A 20,091-nucleotide genomic window follows, 5' to 3' on the forward strand; every position below is an offset into this window, starting at 1 on the left:
CGGGGGCGGCGGCGCGCGCTGCCCCGGAAGCGAGGCGGGCGGGCGCGCGGGTTGGCGGCGGGGAGGCGGCCCCGCCCGGCGGCGCGCGCGCGTGTTTCCGGCGGGCGGCGCCGCACGGTGCTGACGCTGGCAGCGGGCGGTGCGCGGAGCCGGGCGGCGGCGGCGGCGGCGGGGGAGCGGCGGCGGCAGCATGGTGGCCAAGCAGCGCATCCGCATGGCCAACGAGAAGCACAGCAAGAACATCACGCAGCGCGGGAACGTCGCCAAGACCTCGGTGCGGGGCGGCAGGGGGCGCGCGGCGGGGCGGGGCGGGGCGCGCGGCGGGGCTGACGGCCGCGCTGTGCCCGCAGAGGACGGCCCCGGAGGAGAAGGCGTCGGTCGGGCCCTGGCTGCTGGCGCTGTTCATCTTCGTGGTGTGCGGATCAGGTGAGCCGGGGGAGCGGGGCGGGCGGGCGAGCCCCGGGGCGGGGGGGGGGGGGGCGGCGGGCCCCGGTGCGGCCTCCGCTCCCCGCCGAGCGCTCCCCGCCGAGCGCTCCCCGCCTCTGCTCTCTTGCAGCCATCTTCCAGATCATCCAGAGCATCCGGATGGGGATGTGAGGGCCCCGGCGCCGGGCTGGGCCCGCCCGCAGCCGCCGGAGCCGCGCCGCCTGCCAGGCCCCTCCACGAGTCATTCCGAGTTCTCTAGCCCGTGCCACAGTGCCTTGAGCAGCACCACATGTACAAAGCAATAAAGTTATGTTGTTGATCTGCAATCGTGGACCTGCTTATTGCTGAGGCGTACGGCCCCGGCCCCGTAGGTACGTGGAATCGCGCGCGGCGCCCCGGAGCCGGCACGGCCGCAGGCACCGCTCGTGAGGTCTGCGCGGGGAGCGGCGTCGCTTGCGTCGGGAGCCGGGGTCTGCAGCGTGCAGCATGCCGGCGACGAGGCGGCTGGAGCGTGCCGAAGCGACTGGTCCTCACTGTACGCGTCGCGTGGCCCCGCTGCAGCATGGGCAGCGCGCTACTGCTCAGCGCTTACCGCCGCGGGAAGCCCTGTCCCGCGCCTCCGGTCCTGAGTGACGCAGAGCGCTTCTCCGTGCAGGGCCGGCGGCTGCTCCTTCACCGGCGGCCGGCCTGGCAGAGCAGCGGCACGCGCAGACGCGGCCCGGCGACGACGCCCCACCAGCTGCGCTGCCACCCGCCCGCAGCTCCCGCGAGCGGTAACGGTGTTCAGTCGTGCCGCGTTGTGCGGGAACGCTTCACGCAGGCACCGGGACCCTGCCCCTCCCGCCCCCGGCTCTGCTTGTGTGTGCAGTGGCTGCAGAGTGTGGTGTGTCTTGAAATATATATTTAATCCTGTTTAAGGTAAATCCTGCTTTCAACCCGATTTCATCTAACGATGGACCCAGCGCTTCACTGCTTCCCCACGGGTGATCGCAGTTCCTTTTTGGTGATGCTCAAGAAAAAAAGCAAAGCAAAGCGAGCCCTCCTCGCGCCTGTGGACGGCTGTGGCTCGAGATCACGGCGGAGAAGGCTGCTGCCGGCGACACCGTACTGCTGGTGGCCCTGGCTGCGCCTCGGCCTCTTGCTGTCCAGGGTGGTGTGAGGGCAGCCCGAGGCCAGTCAGCTGCGGTACGCCGCGGCTCGAGGAGGATGTGCTTTTTTTGGGTTTCTTAACAAAAGACACATCTAAAATCTGGTTATGGTAGAAATAATAGGAAGAAGTTTCTGTAGAGATGAATTGAAGCCGCGCGGGAGCAGACCTTTTGTGTGAGTTGCGGTATTTCCGTGTGAGATCTCCGGGACTGGTGTGAGCCAGCGCGGCCGAGCGCGTGCCCGGAGCCCAGCCACGCGAGGCAGCGCGTGTGCCCCGTCCTCGGACACTCGTGTGTTGTAAGCGGCGCTGGCAGGGGGAAGTACGTGTGTATGCATATCCTCTGACTCCAAATAAAGTTCTTCTCAAATGTGAGCTGCGTCCATTTTCAGCTTGGGAAACCGTTGCGGTGCTGGGTGCTGAGGCCAGGCCGCCCTGCCCTGAGCGCAGCTGAAGGAGCTGCTTCCCCGAGGGGACCCCTTCGCCGCAGGAGACGCCCCAGCCCGCTCGGAGGTTGGGAAGAGCATCGCCATCCCCTCTGCCCAGCGCACCCGGAGCGCTGCACTCGTTGCTGGGCTCCCAGTTCTGCATGGACTGGGACGTACTGGAGCCCAGCGCGGGGCTGCACGGTCGATCTAGGGGGCTGAGAGAGCCGGGAGGAGAGGGGGCCGGGGGGGCTGAGAGGGACGGGAGGAGAGGGGGCTGGGGGGGCTGAGAGGGACGGGAGGAGAGGGGGCATGGGGGGGCTGAGGGACGGGAGGAGAGGGGGCCGGGGGGGCTGAGGGACGGGACAAGCCGCGACGGGCGCACGCTGAGATACGAGCAATCCCATTCAAATATTGGGGATGAAGCTGTTCACTGTGAGGGCGATCAGGGGCTGCCGAGGGAAGCGGCGGCGTCTCCATGGCCGCGCAGGGGCCGGGCAGCCGCGGTGCCGCGCAGGGGCTGCGGCATCCCCCGGCGCTGCGGTGCAGCCGCTGCCCCGCGCCAGGCTCGGTCCTGCCCGCAGAGCGGCACCCGGGCTGACCGCTGACCTCCCCGCTCGGGGGCCGCAGCCCCTCGGTTCCGGGCGCCGGCAGAGCACCGGCCGGGCGACGCGGGGCCGCCCTGTGCGGGAGCGGGAACCCCCGGGCCCGGCGGGAGGCGCGGGGCGGCCCCGAGGCAGCGGCCCGGCCTCCCGCAGGGCCCCGCCCCGCTCCCGGGCCCGGCAGGCCGCGGAGCACGCCGGACGGGCAGGCTGGGGCCGGGGAGGCCGCTGCCGTCCCCTCGCCCCGGCCGCAGCGGCCCCGGCGCGCAGGAGACCGGGCCCTCGGCCGGGCGCCCAGGGAGGAGCGAGCTCCCGCGGCGGCCAGGGGAAGCCTCCCGCTCGTCGCCGCGCAGGGCCCGGCCTGCCCCCCGCCCTCGGGGGCCGGGGAAACTGGGACGTGACACCCCTCCCCCCCCGCCGGCGGGGCGGGAGCCGGAGCCCGCCGAGGCCGCTGTGCCCGGGGGCCCAGCCCTCACCCCCAGCCCCAGCATGATCCGCGGGCCGGGCGGCCCGGCGGCCCGGAGCGGGACCCGGGAGGAGACGGGGGTCAGGGCCTCGGCCCCCAGCAGCGGGGCCGCGGGGAGGGGGACGGAGGAGCGGGGGCTTCGCCGAGCGTCGGGCCTAGGGCGCGGGGCCTCGGGGAGGCCGGCGGTTCCTCGTCGCGAGCAGGGGCTGCCCGGCGGGAGCAGCAGCCGCACGGTGCCCTCGTGTGCCCGCGGCGGGGGGAAGCGGGGGAAGGCGGCCGTGCTGGCGCCGGCAGCTCAGAACCGCCACGTCCCGGGCGACCCCGCCGCCTGCGGCACGGCCACAGGAGCGCAGCGAAGCCTGCTCACACGAGGAGCGGAGGGGCCGATGGGCTCGGCTGCTGCTCGACTGAAACCTTACCTTGGACCGCAAAGCGCTGTGAACCTGCTACTGAAGAGCAAAGCTCCTTCTCAGAACACGGGCCCCAACGCGCCCGGGGCTGCGTGCAGCGGCAGATGCCGCCAGGGAGGCCACGCTGAGCCCCCCGCGCAGCTCACTGCCCCCCGCAGCCAGCAGCGCTGCCCAGGGTGGTGAGAGGGTCCAGCCCGCGCCAGCCTCCTGCCCCTTCGTAACACCCTGCCTGCCCCCACCACAGCCCCTGGTGACCCTCTGCTCCGGGGAAAACGCGCTGCTGCTGGCGAGACCTGGTGAGGAGCAGCTCTGCGCTCAGCTCACCCATCACCTTCTCCGGAGACGCTGAGCAGCCTTCTCAGGCTCTCCTCATTAAGTATTTCCTCATTAAGCATTTCTGTTGTCGTAGCCCTTCCCTGCACGCTCCGTCACGCTCTTTGAGGGGCAGGGGTCAGCTCAGAGCCCCCACAGAGCTCGGCCTCACCGCATGAAGACCCTTCCGCTGCAGCACGCTGCCTGCCGCAGACGCCAGGACCGCAGCCTCCCCCGGCTCGCGCCCAGCCACAGGGCCAACCCAGTTCCCAGTGCTGCAGGTCCACCAGCAGCTGTGCAGAGCTATGGCGTGGTTTCAGACGCGCACTACAGGAACACGCAGCAGCGGCACGGCTTCCCGCAGATGACAGCAATCGCCTCTCGAGAGCCCCTTTCGCCCGCAGCGCCCGCAGCAATCGGCCGACGCCGAGCGGCCCAGCCGCAGCGCCAGCCAGCCCCGAGCACAGGCAGTAGGGACCTGCCGCCGACGGGCAGCTGACAGATGTCGCCGGTGCCATCACGCATCAGGACACCACAGAAAGGCTTCACGGCAGCGTGCAGCCTCAGACAGCGCGCACAAAGCGTCGCAGCGGCCGATGCAGCCCAACGGCGACACAACCGCTTGTCAACAAGCCGTTCTTCCCCCTCTCTGAAATCAAACACGTAACAACTTCAGGACGATCTTCTCACGCCGAGGCACTGCTCCTCTTCCTCTCCGCAGGCAGCAGCCCCCCACTGCCACTCGGGACAACGCACAGGCCCTCCTCTGCCATTTTGGGGTGTGCATACACAGCAAGCCCAGTCAGCCTGTAGAGCTAAACACAACACAGGCCTAGCAGGAAAACCAAAAACCAAACCCAAATGTCACAGGAGCGGAGTGACGCAAACACAGGAGGATTTCTAGCAGGACCAGAGTTATCTTTGTTCCACCCATTTTCAGCAGTGACAGAATGCCTCTCAGAACACCCACGTGCAGGTGGATCTCACCATGGCTGCACGGCAGCGGTCACACAGACCACCCCACACAACACAGTCACAACCGTCACGCCAGGGTGAGGAGATCCACAGGCACCAGCTCCATGCTCAGGACGGTCTTCTTGGCTGCTTCGTTTTCTACTTTTACCATGAGCAGGACATTTAACAACTTCAGCCCCGTTCCAGCTGTCTCCTTTCCATTTCAGTCCTGAAGAACAGATTTACAGTTACAGCGTTCCTGCACCAGAGGCGTTTATCGACCTGCAGGACTCCTGCTCCCAGCAGTCCCCGCTTTGTCCCTTGTACTCACCCTACCAGCCCCATCCTCACCGTACAGCCGAGGGGCACGCTGGAGGGAGAATACGCCTGGCTGCTGAATAATTTCTGTTTTCTAACTGGAGTGCAGAGCGCTCGCTTCTCTCAAGGATTTACAGCAGGACGCACCGCAGCTGAAGCGATAAGTATTTTGGTGCTTACTGCAGCGAGCGACACACACACAGAGACACACACAGAGGCACACGCGGCTCTTCTGGAGGGCGCTGGGAACCGATGCTTACCAGGACAGCGTGACGCTCTGGGTTTCTGGAACACAGGACAGGGACGCTTCCTCGAGACCCGAAGACACCAAAGCTCACGGTTTCTGGCGTCGCGCCTTTTGCTTTGTTTCGCCCGGCCCACAGCCCTGCGCACAGCTAAGACACACTCAAGGGTAAGATGCCGAGGCCAACCCCCGCGGGCAGCCCGACAACCCAGGACGGCAGCACGCAGGGATGATGCCACCACGCTGTGCCGCTTGCTCGCGCAGGGTTTCTCGAGAGTGAATTCTTGCTTTTAACGCACCGAGACACCAAAGTGCTTCAGCACCCCAGCACCATACAGCCAAATGTTAATTTATCTGTATCAGTGCAAAAACCAAACCAACAGCCTCACTGACAGCATCAGAATGATGCTTTTCCTGCAATAAAAAAAAAAGTCTGCTGCAAGAGAAGCAGTTATGATTTTGACATTATTCTATTACTGGCTCCCTGCAGTTACCTTTCTCCATTTTGTTAAGGAAAAAAAAAAGTGCTGCTGAATTTAGTTATACTGCAACATCTACAGCCCCCCAAAATACAAAACTGCTGTTTAGTTTCAGAAAATGTGCTAAATATATCTATTTATACATCAGTTGGACACACTGCATTCATTTACACAAATGATGGTCTCTCTTGAAACTGTATTTATGAAATGTACATTTTTAATTTAAATACTCAGTATACACTGCACTTAATCTGCATGTTGCATTTATTAAATACATTAAAATCTGCAATGTAACAAAACGTTTTCTGCATACGGAATTCAAAACACCATTTTAAATGAACAAAAGATGGCTCACTTCATTTTTTTATTTTTTTTAAACAACTAGTGCATAGCACACTAGCTCAGCTCCACCAACACCAGCTGTTCTTTCTCTTTTATTTGACATTGTTCACAGACTATTACATATTACAATAAGAGTGCTGGATAAAAACATGAGGTACGAAAGTGGTTCAAAGATTATAGGTCATGCAGATCATGCTAGACAGCAAAGAAAGTTGTGAATGAGAAAACACTAAATAAAAATACATAAAGAATGTGCATTATAAAATAAAAAAAAAAACTCAATTACACAGCTTTGATTCTTTGGTTACAAAGTAGGTTGAACAATTTCACAGCTTTTTATTCCCACCCAAAAAAAAATTTATACGAAATGTCAAAAAGCAGAGGAATCATGGCAATTTCTCTCTATCAGAAAGTAGAAACAGAAATGAGCAAAGTTTTCTTCATCAAAATAGACCATCAATTATTTATTATATCACAATAACTGGTGACTACCTGTACAGATGCACTATGGTTTTCATACTTACACTCTATACAAAATTTACATTCAAGCTGGATCTTTACTACTGCAAATAAATACCAAAGGTAAATTGCCATTAGTGTTAGAAATATGCCAGGATTCTTTTGTTCAATTATTGCCTAAACATTTTATCTATTAAACGCAATCCCACCTATCATTTTACTGATACATACATTTATTAAAAAAAATTAAAAAAAGTTCTGTGACATTGTTCATGTACATTATGAAAATAGCAGCCCTGTAATAAATAAAACAAATAAATGAAACTAATGTAGGCAAATGTTACTGACATCGAAAGAACAGTGGCTCTTAAGATGAATTGTTACCTCTCACCAGATAGCAAGGCTCAAAGTGATCCACGGGAAACAGAAACCTCGGGAGCCACCGAAGCTCTTCAGGACCTCACGCCCGCACACCAAGCAAACACGTTCTCTGCATCACTAACTCCTCCTACGACTTCCCCCGTGCGCCGATGACACAAGGGACACCAGTGGCACTCCACGACACCCCAGTGAGGGACAGCTCTCGCTGGATGATTGTCTAATACTGAGAAGGCCGAACACACAACAGAAGCATGGCTACTCGCTTTCATATAAAGTGGGACGAACATCAGTGGCACACAAGGACAGACTGCTCTCAGGTTTTTGTTTTATTTTCCAAGGAGGCAAGAAAGCTCTACGCTGAGGAGACATTCGGCTGCTGCGGAGGCTGCGCTGGCTGTGGAGGCTGCGCCATCCCTGTCTGCGCCTGGGAAGTGCTACTAGGATTGGCCTGTTGGGCTGAGAGCTGGGACAACTGATCGTTGTTTGAAAGGGATTTCAACAGTGCGTTTTCTCGTTCAAGTAAAGAGTTTCTTTCAATTAATTCTTTTATTTGTTCCTTCAGGACTTCCACTTCTTCTCTTACTGCATACATCAAATGGCTTTTCACTAGATCCTGTGAAGAACAAGTTGACAGTTAAGGCAGGTGAGAGAACAGTCTCATTCCACGCCGTCCCCACAACTCGCTGTCCTACTGCTTTCACTGAAGTAAGTGGTAAGCCTAGAAAACTACAGCACTCGTCACTAAAAATATACGAATAAACTGGCCTCAGAGGGAATAACCCAGCCCTTTAATTCACTGCGAAGCGGCCCTCGCATCAGCAGCTTTGTTTCCAGCATTCAGCACGGAGTTCTAGTCACCGCAGTTAGGCTGGAGACAAGGACTAGAGTTACGGCCCAGCTCCTCAGAACGAAAGCATCAGCTCTGCGGCTTCGGGCCGGAGGCAGCAGTCTGCATCACACAATCCCAAGCGCTGGGGTGCACGAGAACCCAGCAGTAAGAAAGCCTCTACATCAGCAGACACGCGGCCAAACAGATGTAACTGAAGCTGAACAAAACGGCAAGGATGGCACAGCGCAAGTGACAACGCAGAAAAACCAGCAGTGAACTTGAAAGGAAGACACTTAAATGTGCTATCTATTTTCAGCACTCCTTTAAGTTCAGTCAGCTTGGGCACACAAATTTCCAGGAAAATTCATTTAAGAACACTTCTGGGCCAACAGTAAAGGCAATCCTGGTTTGCGGTCATCCCAAAGTTGATACAGAAAATCCTTGTTTCAAACGATGGTCTCGGTCTGACCCGACTGAAGGGACCATGGAATCACAGGGTACTACAGAAACACAATGCAGCTAGAAACTTGCGCTCAATGACGAACCACTAATCCTATCGGAAATAACTTATTTTTTACTTACCATTGCCTGTTCTATTTTGTTGTCAATGGCAACAACGCTTGCACCAGATGCACTGTAAACACAAGGAGAAAACTTTGTGAGCATTGCTGTACCATCCCATTGAAACCACGCACCCACTGGCACCTACAGGACTCCCAGCACATGCTCCCACTGAGAGGCGAAAGCTTCAGATTCAAGAACTGAATTCAGCAGGCAGTCATGGGGTCCCCCCCCTGCACTGTATTGCCCAGTTGTCCAAGTGTATGGCTCAGCTAGAGCCCCTAAGAGACCCCGCTCCCTCAGTTCATAATTCTTCAAGATATGCTTGTGACACCCAGAACCAGAAAAATGCGTTAGAGTAAACAGTAAATTAACTGCTTTGATTCCTTGCCTCATTTTCCAGCTGTCTTCGCTGGGGAAAACAGGGATTCATGGGACATTCGTGGGGTCCTTACCTCTACTTTTATTTCTGCTAAATGGCCTCTATAAAGCACTAAAGAAAAAAAACTGTTATAATACTTGTTCTCTGGCTTTACTTGAAGACTACTTTCCAGTTAAGAAGTTCCTGGATCAGCACTGTATTTACAGCTTCGCAACTGAGTGGCAGTAGTCAAGAGAAGAGGAAGACACGACCGAAGCTCTCAACTCCATGAGCACCCTTCCTCGGTTCCAATCCTCCTCGCTGGATCGCGTTTAACACCTACGGAGCGCAGGGGCTGACACAGCGAGGGCCAGTCTCCTTCCAAAGACACACTTGTGCAGACCCGTCCAGCAGAACAGCCCAGCCATCGCCCTAAGAACGTGCATTCACTGGGCGAAACAAGATGTTGAACTACATCTTTAAATCCTGGGTTGCGGCAATCCAGGCCTTCATCGTTTTGGCCCGTTTTCAAGTTGCAACGCAGGAGCACAAGGCACCCGCCCACTCGTAACGCCCCGGAGTTGGCATTTCAGGGGGCTGGGGCTGTCCCCGTTCCCCCTCCGGAGGGACGCCCCGCAGCCACTGGCTGCCCCGTCCGCACGCTGCGGCCCCCCGCTCGCCACGTCTGCCCTGCCACAGCCCGTCTCGCGGAGCTGCTCTACTCTGCAGCGCCTGGGCGATTTACCAGCCCCGCCAGTGATAACTACTGATAACGCTCCCCAGCGATGGAAGTTGCTATCAGCACCGTGCAGCTACATTTAAAAAAAGTTCACATATGGAAAAAACGCCAGGCTTGCAGTCCTGCCTGGAAACGCGCCTCTTTGAAAAGACGTAACATTCGCTGAAACCAAGCGTTCAGAAAAAACTGCTGAAGGCTCTTTAAAATGAGTATTGGCGATATGCCCGGCAGTACTGGTCACACACGTGAAACAAAGCTCAGCTACTGAGAGAATACGGCACTCTTTAGAGAAATCCATTCTACCAGCTCTCACAAGAGTCAGCAGTACCTAGCACCAAGCATTTACAAGCAGGGAATCAGCCTTTCAGACTGGGGGTAACAGCCACTACTTCCAAATTGAACAAAGCTTGTAATCTAAACCACAAGTGCTGAACGCCCATTTCACAAGAAAATTGTTCCAGTGTCTGACTGTCTTCTAAGCCTCTTTGAAGCCACATTTGTGGTAAACCTCCTCAGCATAAAAAGTATTTGTAATATATGACAAGGTTCAGTATTCCTTTCCATTTTGGATTAACGCAGTTTCGGATCTATCTGAAACTGTCAAAACCGTCTGTGTTCAAGAGCCACTGAAATCCCCAAGACTGCTCCATTTCCCCGACGCAGCCTTTCAGGAATGCCCCTCCGAGTCAGGTGAGGCAGCTCTCAAGAGATACAGAGGAGGAGCAAAATCAAGGCAGTCGGCACACTTTGTAGTGGGATTTACTTCTGCATCTTTACAGCATAATCATACACCTTTTGTCAATACTTTTCCAGTTAAAATTTGAGATTAGGACTTTGCTCTTTTATTCCTGTTCCAATGATTTTGCAGTGTGGTTATTTAAAAAATGAAGTCCACTATACCACTCCAAGTTACGGCACCTCTCCCGTGCTGTACCTTGTGCTCCAAATCCTCGCCTCCCTTTCCAATGAGTGCAGCGTCCACAATGCGGGTGTAAGAACTGCCCCTCCCCGTAAGCGTGATCTGAACGCAGCCAGACAAACTATCGCTCTCCCACCTGTACTTTACACTGCAAGTGATACCACAAGACAGTGGTGAAAGCTGCGAGCAGCATATACACCACTTCCATTCATCTCGGTATCCTTGCTCCCCGTGTCCCCAGAGCCGCTTGCGCTGTCCCCGATGCAGGAGCCAGGATTCCGGGCTGTCCCGCACCACCCCAGTGCCCGTCTCCAGGAGGCAGAGCCGGGGCCCACCTCGGCAGACCACCACCCGCTCGCCCCACGGCTGACAGGGCAGCCTGTGGTTCGTCAGATGCGATTCTGCCCTGACCACCATTTCATTTCACTTTCTACAAGCGGGTGACAGCCAGGTTTTACGCTAGCACAAGTCCCATGTGATTCGGTCCCTTGCTCATTTGACAGCGCTGCCCACAAGGAATAGCTCCTGTGAGACCCTCAGCAGCAGAGTGCTCCCGCGCCAGCTATTCTTATGGTGCAGTCCACATATGCTGCCGAATCTGAAGATTTTGTATCTTCCACATCCTTAGCTGTTGAGATCAAACCCCAGTTTGCATAGAAATATTTTATCCCATAGCTGCAGAATGAAATTTATAGATACAACCCAGTGCTTACGAAAAGGCTAGGGAAAAAAGATACCTGCTAAATGAGTCTTTTTTTGTCATAGCATAACTGGAAAGAGTTTGATACATTCTGAGTGCACCATCCACTGCATACCCAATGCAGCAACTTGCAAATTCTTGAGTTAGAAGTGGAAAGACACTACTTAGTCTTTTTGTGTAAGAGCTGACTACTATGCTGTGCTTTTAGACAAAGTTGATTGTTCCAGGAACTACAGAAGTCTGACAATTATTGTAAAAAATCCACATCAAGTAACATAAGGCAGTTGAAAGGGATGCATAGGCATACTTTTTTTTTTTCTGTAACTGCAAACTTCCCCCCTGCTCAAACTGAGCTTTTGCAGGCAACTAGCTACCATGCAGGCTGCAATTTAAGAGAACAGTTCAGTTTGACTCGGACTTCCAAGTCAGGGCTACACAAATAAGGTTCTGACCAAAAAGAGGTTATATTGGTATACAAGATCACCCTGAAGCCCATTAAGTGCAAGACAAAATTTATAGCTAGCAGAAATGACAAAGACTACCAAGTACGGTTTGCCATTTCCAGAGACAGATGGTCAAACCAGCACTTTCCTATCTTACACATCAAAAACCTGTTTAGTCTGAGAAATCCTCACTTTCAGTGTTTAAAAAAATCCTAGTGGCTGAAGTGTAGGTTTTTTTCCACATTTTACTTCGAAAGGCCAAGGGAAAAAGTAGATTTTGACTGCTAGTAACACTGCTTAGCTATAGCTCACCATTAGGTACGCAGCGTTTGGAACAAAGCGTTTTATCAAATCCTTACAGCTTGCAGCACCCTGGAATTCTTTATGTTGCCTTTTAGGTACATTCCTCCTATATGCCTACAACTCCAGAATCGCACTGTCATTTTTTTGTTTCAAATCTCTTGCAAAGTGAGAGGAGTGTCTTTGACAATCATGTACATGCGGATTAGGAAGATGGGAAGAGAATCGGTAAGTCTACGTGCAAGTCTGATTTCAAACGCATGTTATGCAATACACAGCAACCACACTTTCCACAATGCGTTGCCTTCTTACAAGTTCAGTACAATTCCAACTTCACTGCTGCAAAAACCTTTCCTCTGCAGACACAGTATCCCAAGAGTAAGATATTACTGGAAAGATGTTTCAGTATCATCAACAAGCTGTAATACTGTTAACAAAGTGTTTGGCAGCCCTGTCAGCACAACACATACCGGTGCACAGCTTCGCTGAAAACACACACATCATACACCGATCCAGTGAGTGTTCTTGGTAAAGCCTAACTCTGCAGCTCAAGGCAGCCTGCTTATACAGACTCTTCCAAAACTTGAACGCTGCTCCCAGAACGGGAAAGCGAATAAAGTAAGCAACTAATGGAAAAAATGAGGATGAATGGATCAGAAGACAGCAAAAAAAGGTTAATGTCTTAATGTTAACTTGTTAATGGTTGTTAATGGTTGGAGGGAAATGTAACCCTCAACATCACCTCACAACATCACCTCACATCTGCAGGCACAAAGATCTATTTCAACTGTGCACTCAGCGAGCACCACTGGACTCAGCCTGGTGCTTTCACCGTTAACATCTTTAGATATAACTGTCATCCTTCTGAGAGACATGTTCTCAACGTCAAATTCACTTCAAAATATAGGTAGAAAGACTAGGAATCCAACTTCAAAATAAAGGCATTTGCAGCTTAATTCGCTCTGTGTGTTTAAAAAAAGATCACAGTGGTTCATTTTTAGAGATTCCACAGTCCTCAGTAATGTGTGTTTTACGCCAACGTTGGATGCATTAGCAACCAGAGTTATAAACAGCCCTACTTTGGCACTGTCAAGCACTAGACTAGGTAACAGTGTTCCACATTTCAGTGAGACAGCAAATCCTACCGACTGGATGATGCAAATTAATTTTGAAGCTTCACGGTTTTTAGTAACAAAAACCACATTCTGTATTCAGCTGTATTACTGATTATCTGCATACTACTTTCCCAAGGAAATTCTTAGCATCAAATCACTCCCCAAAAGACTGCCAGAATGCATGAGTTCTCTTGCTTTTTCTTGCTCTTAATACTTCTTTTAAATTTTAGTATCTCATGCCCCCAGATACATAAAACCCACCTCTCAACACTGCCAATCCTGCAGGAGGGGGCACGACTGCCTGCGGAACAGACTACAGCAGGGTACACCGATGCCAGCAGGAGCCTTGCCCAACAGCCTGGGTAAGACAACCCTTCCTCTAAAGCACCAAATCTGCTCTGCGCCCGGCGAGGTGGGGAAGATGCTGTACACAGCTGCCTCAGACAGACACCCCTGAGCCAAGCGACCTCCTCTAGCTCTTTCGCTGTGACGGCTTTAAATCGAACGATGAAGCAACCTTTCCGGAAGGAACAGTAAGGTATCTCAAAGTGTTCTCAAAGGTATCCTGAAGCATTCTCGCATTTGTTTTACTCACAAGCGAACTACAAACTAAACCAGTAATTGTGTTAATTTATTCTTTCCCCTCACTGGTTTCGTCAGTTATGAGCTACTGTAGATGCCTCATCAGCCACTCTTCAAGTCTTACCACTACTTGAGCTAAATAGAGCTCCATCCAGAGAAGCCTCACCTACTTTTGAAACAGTTAAGGCACATTTAACTAGCCTCCATCCAATTATGAGATTTTATAATGTTAGCTTCCCAACACAATCAATTATCCAGCTTAAAAGAGTATATATGAAAATATTTTAGTTTTGTTTTGTGTTTTTTTTCTTTGTCAAAGCCATGTGAGAATGTGAGAAAGTTGAAGGCAGTGAATTCGCAGCCTCAGGATTACCGGCAGGTACCTGGCTTTCCCTGTAAGTCTGCTTAAGCTCCAGGTTAGTCAGCTCCTCCGTCAAACAGAGAAGTACTTGCTTCCGTAAGAGACTTAAGTTTTCTTCAGTTTTACATGAAACTCTGAAGATCAATTACTCAACACAATATAATACTTCATCTCAGAAGCAACACACGAGATCTGTAAAAGACACTACTTCTGGGGAAAAACAAGATGTTTAATCAATTTGGGTTTGGGGGTTGGGGTTTTCTTTCTTTAAACGCTGAAGAAAAATGCAGCTCCTTCATAGATTCGATAAGATTTTGAGTTACACTAAGGAACCAAACACTCTTCCCTAGGCATGAAGACAGTCACCTTGTGCACCACTTCCAGGAGGAACAAGCACCAAGAAGGAACTCATTAACCACGACACTGACCGCATCAGCATGTTACATGAAATGTCAGCCTCCTGTCCTTAGACTCTTCCAAATTTTACATGGAGTCCTAGACTTTTAACTTGAAATCAGAAAAGCTGCACCCCTAGAAGAACCTTCAGATAAGGCTACAATCAAGCAGACGTATAACTCTTGACTTTCTCCTGTCTCCAGGAAGAGCATCTCATTTCATAGAAAGCCACAAAACAGCGAAATGTAAGTCTGGCAAAATCCATCGTGTGAAGAGATGACTAATTCATCGCATTCACATAAGAAGAAAGATGTTTACCAGCAATACTTAGAATACATTTATCTGGGTGCTCACGCAGGTAGAAAATCCACATTTTATGAGTTAATTTATACTGTGAAGGTTTAATGCTTCACACACAAATGCAATGGAAACATAAATCCTGCTGCACTGAATCCAAGTTTACCAACAATGGCTACGTTTTAGGCAAACCCATCTAAAGCTCCTATGGCACTATTACCATACAAGGGCAGTCCAAACACAGCAGAGCAGTCACCCGGACTCATGTGAACATGCCAAGAAGCCGTTATTCCCCCTCTTAATCCTCTCAGAAGCCATGCCAGTTAAAAAGAAAGACCCATGAAACTTGTGCCCTAGCAACACCTATGTGAACACTAGGCAGAAAAAACATTTGCAGGCTGCCCACAAACGAGTCAGTAACAACTAGTATTTTGCTAATATTTAATGGTTTGAATGCTACCAGCACCTGCCATGGCCTGTCAGTGAAAAATAAACAAGTCTCTGTTTCACTGAAGCAGCATAGCAATATTTCACCATCTATTGCAATAGCATGTGGTTAGCTTTGCTGACTTCAAATGGTCCCAAGAGATGGCTGCTCATCGGAGAATAATCCATATTTGTTAGAAAAAAAAAAAATACTGAAATTACACATGAAGATTTTCTGTTATGTTTAAAGTCTCCTAAGTCAAGCCCCTTGAGGTTCACAAACCACTTCTGAAGGAGCTGCAAAACATAATTAAAAAGTCCACTGCCAGCAGGCTGAAGACCCTTATGTTTTGCAGCAGTGTTTTAACCCCCACATTTTGGGATGTGGAAACAAAGGGATTCTGAGGAAATCAGATGAGCTTATCATTTTCACAGCAGAGATTTCTCTTTCACAAACCAGACACCACAAAAAAAGGGCCCCAAACCACTGCGCCTGTTCCCAGACCACTCCAGTCTGCGAGCAGACCCCAGCGATCCCCAGAGCTGCCAGGGCCTCGCTCCCCGTCCTGCTGCTGCCGGGGCTGTGCCGCTGAGCTCCACCGCACCCTGACCCTGCGAGCGCTCCCTGCACCGCCCTTACCAGCTATGGCCCTCACCTTCCCTCTGTTCGGTTTTCATTGGGAGTTCATCGCTGAAAGCTTTTCAGTGTCAGTCATCTAGCAAAGCAAAACTACACTATGTGATCTTAAGAAAATCTGGGGTATAAATGCAAAACCTGCTAAACCCTGACAAAGTCTTTGGATTAGTTTAAAACTTACATTGATCCTGATGAATTTCCTTCTATGCTTTTACAAATACAAAGCGTTCAACAGCAAAGATGCAAGACTGTTTTTAAAGGAAGCCATTTACATTCTTCTACTGAATTTAATGTTTTTCTATATCCCACGCTTCTAGTACTTGCTTCAGACATTGAGGCTTTACTATTCTGAGGTTTTTGTACAATCTTAGTCATTAACTATTTGACTTTCACGTTTTTTGAATCAGCTTACTTATCTTAAGAATTATTTCTAGTTAAGAGACGTGAAAATAAAGAAACAGATGAAGGTTAGACCTTAGAGTGAGCTTTTGCTTTAACTACTGAATTTGTTCTCAAGGCCCTGAAGCGCATTTCAGTTAATTAATGAAGTCCTTGGAACCCAAATACCAACTCTGTCCCACAAATACAGGAAAAAGGCATCATCCAGAGCTTAAAGCAAAACCACAAATTTGTACAAGTTTCTGCTAGAAAAGAAAGACGTGCTCTTGAAACTCAGCCTAATGCCAGCACTTCAGCAAAAAACAGAGCAGGATGCATTAGCATTGCTTTTAATGATCAGTTTTCTACAGCATACAAACTGTTGCCAAGCAGACTTTAAAGGCTTCAGTTAAGCTTTGCAAGTTGAAAAGCCTCTCAAGTCAAACACAGCTAGTGCAATGACGAAATAGTTATCAATACTTCAATAGCTTCTACAGAGCTTGCTAAGCAGAAGTACTCTGACAAGCCAGAGCATCATCATAACGCATGAAGTCACGTAATCACTAGGACTTCAACTTCATGTTGACAAAAAAAAGACCCCTTCAAAATCATTCAAGTGAGAGAAAGAAACAGTTTGCAGCCACTGATGAATTAGTAACGTGTCTCTGACAAGTCATATCCCTAAGAGATACGACTTTGTGGCACTTTATTGCAGTTTCTCGCCATGAGTTCAATGCTAATCTAGGTTTACTTCGTCCTCGTATCTTGTCATGGTTCACGTTTGTTCCCCATCTAGCTTTACCCAAGCAGAATGAAAGCAAGCCAGAAAGCTTCCTTTCCCAGTTTTGAGACCAAAGGATTCTAACTTTGCCAAAACTGTGTTTAACTGTAACGTTTTCACAACTTGTTTTCTGATACAGGACTCCATAGCCACAATGCCAAAAAGTTTCCTTTTCTTGGAAAAGGAAACCATAAATATTTTAGTGAAGGTCAGCTACTACCTGACTAGCATTAAACTCTTTCAGCTTACATATTGTGTATGACACATGCATAAGGGACGGAGGAAGAAAAAAGTGTCATGGCATATTTTAGACTTATTGTTTCAGTACAAACTACTTCACTTCCATGACTGCTTTCAGACCTTCAGGCTGCAGAAGCCCGATACAAAGCTCTAAGCACAAGCAGCACTTCTGGGCAAACAAAAATGATAAGAAACTTGCATAGAGCAAAGCTGTTCATGCATACTTCAGCACGTATGCATTCCATACTCAAGCATTCATACCTATCCCAGAAGGTCTTTGACTCGCGTAACTTGTTGAAATGGAACGCTTGGTAGAATGCAGTTGATGGATTCCTATGAGATCCAAGAATCAAACAGACATATTGAAAATGGGTATGTAATAAAAATACTAACTCTCTTATTCAAGCTGCATTATAAAGTAAATTCGCTGTCCAGCCAGGTTAAATTTATGTCCAAGTGTTTACAGACTTCACAGAGTGCCTACAGAATAGTTTAATGACTGAAAGGCCTTACTGTTTCTATGGGTTTCCATTAAGGACATACTAATTCAAAAACAAAACCTAATCGTCGAGCCCTATGGATTTTCATGCTATTTCAAGTTGCTATGGTAAAAAGACGACTGTAAAGCCACGACCGAAACATCTCATGTCACGCTGACAATTCTGTATAGGTGAGCTGGATACCACCCCAATGCTATACACACCTAAATTTAAAAAGATACGTTTCACATTTTTCATATTTCACAAAATGTCTCTGTACAGTACCCAGTATTTCTACTCTACTTAGCACCCTACTTCATATTCAAAACAGACAAGATCTCCAAGTGGACTCAGAAGTCAGAGCTATGCAGGCCACACTCAAGGCAGGACAGATTAGGTTAAAATGGAGAAGCAGACTCAGTAACTTTGCTGGCTCATCCTCACGCTTCCCCTTCCGGGTGTGCAAGAGGGCGGCTGCCGTCCGGAGGGGCCTCGCCAGCCCCACAGCGCAGTGCTCCCGCTGCCACCTGCGGGCGCCCGCAACCCTGCTACGGCACAAGTTCTGCCACCAGCACCGACCCGAGACAGCCTGACCCTCCTCGCTCCACACACGCCTGCCCCACAGATAGCAACTACACCGAGAGCGCCAACTGAAGATCTTCATTCTCCAAAGTCTCAGCGGAACACTTCTTACTACAGTAACAGACAAAGCACAAGGTCAAAATTCTCCACCGCGAGTGGCCGCATCAGCTTTACACAAAGCTCAGACGCTCCTCTTACCAACACTGCAGTTAGTCCTTATGCCGGATAGCTGTACCAGCCCTAGCGAAGAATGCAACAGCTTAGCTGAAAAAATCTTTGCCCGCTAAGCAAGTATTCGTTCAAAGTCATTTTAAAATTAGAAGTTTATACCAGAGTTAGAAGCACAGGTGCCCATTCCTTTTCCAAGTTCATGGCAAAAATAGTTCTTAAGGCAACTGTTTTAAAGATATTCAATTCCATTTAAGCACAATTATTGTGTAGTTGATATTGTAAAACAAAACACACCAAAAAAACCCTCACACACAGAAGCAGCACCATAACAAAACACCTCATCTGAAGTAATTTAACTCCCATGGCAGGAATGCACCACAAAAACCTCGCAGGGATAACGGTATTTGCGCATCAGCAGTCATCAGAAATCACTTGTTTGAAGTGTTTGTCACTACTTCTCCCACCTTCACCACTTTGCCCCTCAAAAAAAACAAACAAAACCACAAAACCCAAACCACTCCATGTGAGCCTGGAATTTAACTTAAAACCTGCCACAGAAGTTGCTTGTCCAGGCTGATCAGTATCATGCTCCCGTGTTGATATTGCTGATGCTTTCATAAGAAGTACCACACACTTGAGTGACAACTAAATACAGCTAATTATAGGAAGAGCAACACAATAGCTAAAGGACATTTGGATGATACAGGGACTTAACATATAGCAAGCAATTGGCATCCGCAGACGAGAAAGCATTCCTTTGTTGAAGGCCCAAGCTCTTCTTTCTAATTCAGTTGTCTGTGAGAAGCATGTAAAAAGTCTCTTCCTCAGAAAGTGACTGTAAATAGAAAGTCATTTAACTTCCAAGATAAATTTACTTGCAGCATATAAAACCCTGTTGCTATTGTTAGGTATAAAAAGTTGTGGTTTATAACCACATGGTGTGTATTTCATACGGTCTATTTTTATACTGATACCCTATATGCTACATACTCTTGTACTATTCTTAAGCAAGTATCTGGAAAGGTATGAAAAAGTTTTCCTCGTTAAATTCTCATTTGTACCCCCTGCTGCTGAAATTGCCTTTGCATTACTTCGACAATTAAGAGAACATTTTCTACTCTGTAGCTGAATTTCAGCAAGATGTTAACCAGAGGACAGGTACTACCTAATCAGAAAAAGCAAATCCACAGAGGTAATATGAACGATGCCTGCTATGCAGGTCTGAAGTCATACTACCGAGTTTCAGACTGCCAAGGAATCTACTTTTAACCACAAACAACAGTAAAAGCTTAGAGAATTACCAACAACTCCTTTCAGTCTGCAGAAACAACTGAGAACTTGGCCTACACTAGCAGCATACTCCAGCCTGCCGCTGCCGTGCCGCAGCTCAGACACCAGCGTCCTTCCGACGCTGCCCGAAGCAAACCGAGGGACAGCCCGGACCAGAGCGGCAGACCCCTCAGGTCCCCTCCCCAGTGGACAGCCAGCCCGAGGGGCCAAGGCTCGGTCCCAGCTGCTGGCAGAGGGACACAGCGGAGCTGACAGCCAACCAGCAAGGGGTGTCCCTGCTGCTGAAACCCCCTCCTCTGCCACAGGAGGTACACCGCGCAGAGAGGGGAGCAGGTATTCCCACAGACAGAGGGGCTCGATTCCAGCCCCACAGACTGTGACAGACTACTAGCTTAGCACGTTTAAACACTCCAACTGTATCTCGACAGGTTAAAAATGCCTGTTTCTCTACAAAGAAGTCCTACAACACATACCATATTTATTTTCCTTTAAAAGCTCACAATATGTCAATATTCACATCACACACTGCTGTTATGGTT

The 20,091-nt window shown here is 50.3% G+C and overlaps 2 protein-coding genes across 3 annotated transcripts in view; one reads left to right on the forward strand and one right to left on the reverse strand.

Moving 5' to 3' along the window:
• The first annotated feature begins 112 nt into the window (after positions 1 to 112).
• Positions 113 to 752, forward strand: SERP1 (stress associated endoplasmic reticulum protein 1). Its single transcript, XM_075417400.1, has 3 exons — positions 113 to 274; positions 351 to 426; positions 557 to 752. Exons 1-3 carry the CDS (start codon positions 191 to 193, stop codon positions 595 to 597), a joined length of 201 nt encoding a protein of 66 aa, XP_075273515.1. The 5' UTR covers positions 113 to 190; the 3' UTR covers positions 598 to 752.
• Positions 753 to 6,134: 5,382 nt separating this feature from the next.
• Positions 6,135 to 20,091, reverse strand: part of TSC22D2 (TSC22 domain family member 2) — a 30,317-nt gene continuing 16,360 nt past the window's right edge. Inside the window, exons 2-4 of one of the 2 annotated variants that reach the window (XM_075418485.1) lie at positions 17,292 to 17,363; positions 8,377 to 8,428; positions 6,135 to 7,578 (exon numbers count right to left, since the gene is read on the reverse strand). In XM_075418485.1, the coding sequence (XP_075274600.1) occupies positions 7,318 to 7,578; positions 8,377 to 8,428; positions 17,292 to 17,363 (385 nt within the window). In that variant the 3' untranslated portion in view covers positions 6,135 to 7,317. The remainder of the gene's footprint in view (positions 7,579 to 8,376; positions 8,429 to 17,291; positions 17,364 to 20,091) is intronic. The other variant, XM_075418486.1, reaches the window with a different exon arrangement.

The sequence above is a fragment of the Opisthocomus hoazin genome, chromosome 4, assembly GCF_030867145.1.
Source record: "Opisthocomus hoazin isolate bOpiHoa1 chromosome 4, bOpiHoa1.hap1, whole genome shotgun sequence".
NCBI lineage: Eukaryota > Metazoa > Chordata > Aves > Opisthocomiformes > Opisthocomidae > Opisthocomus > Opisthocomus hoazin.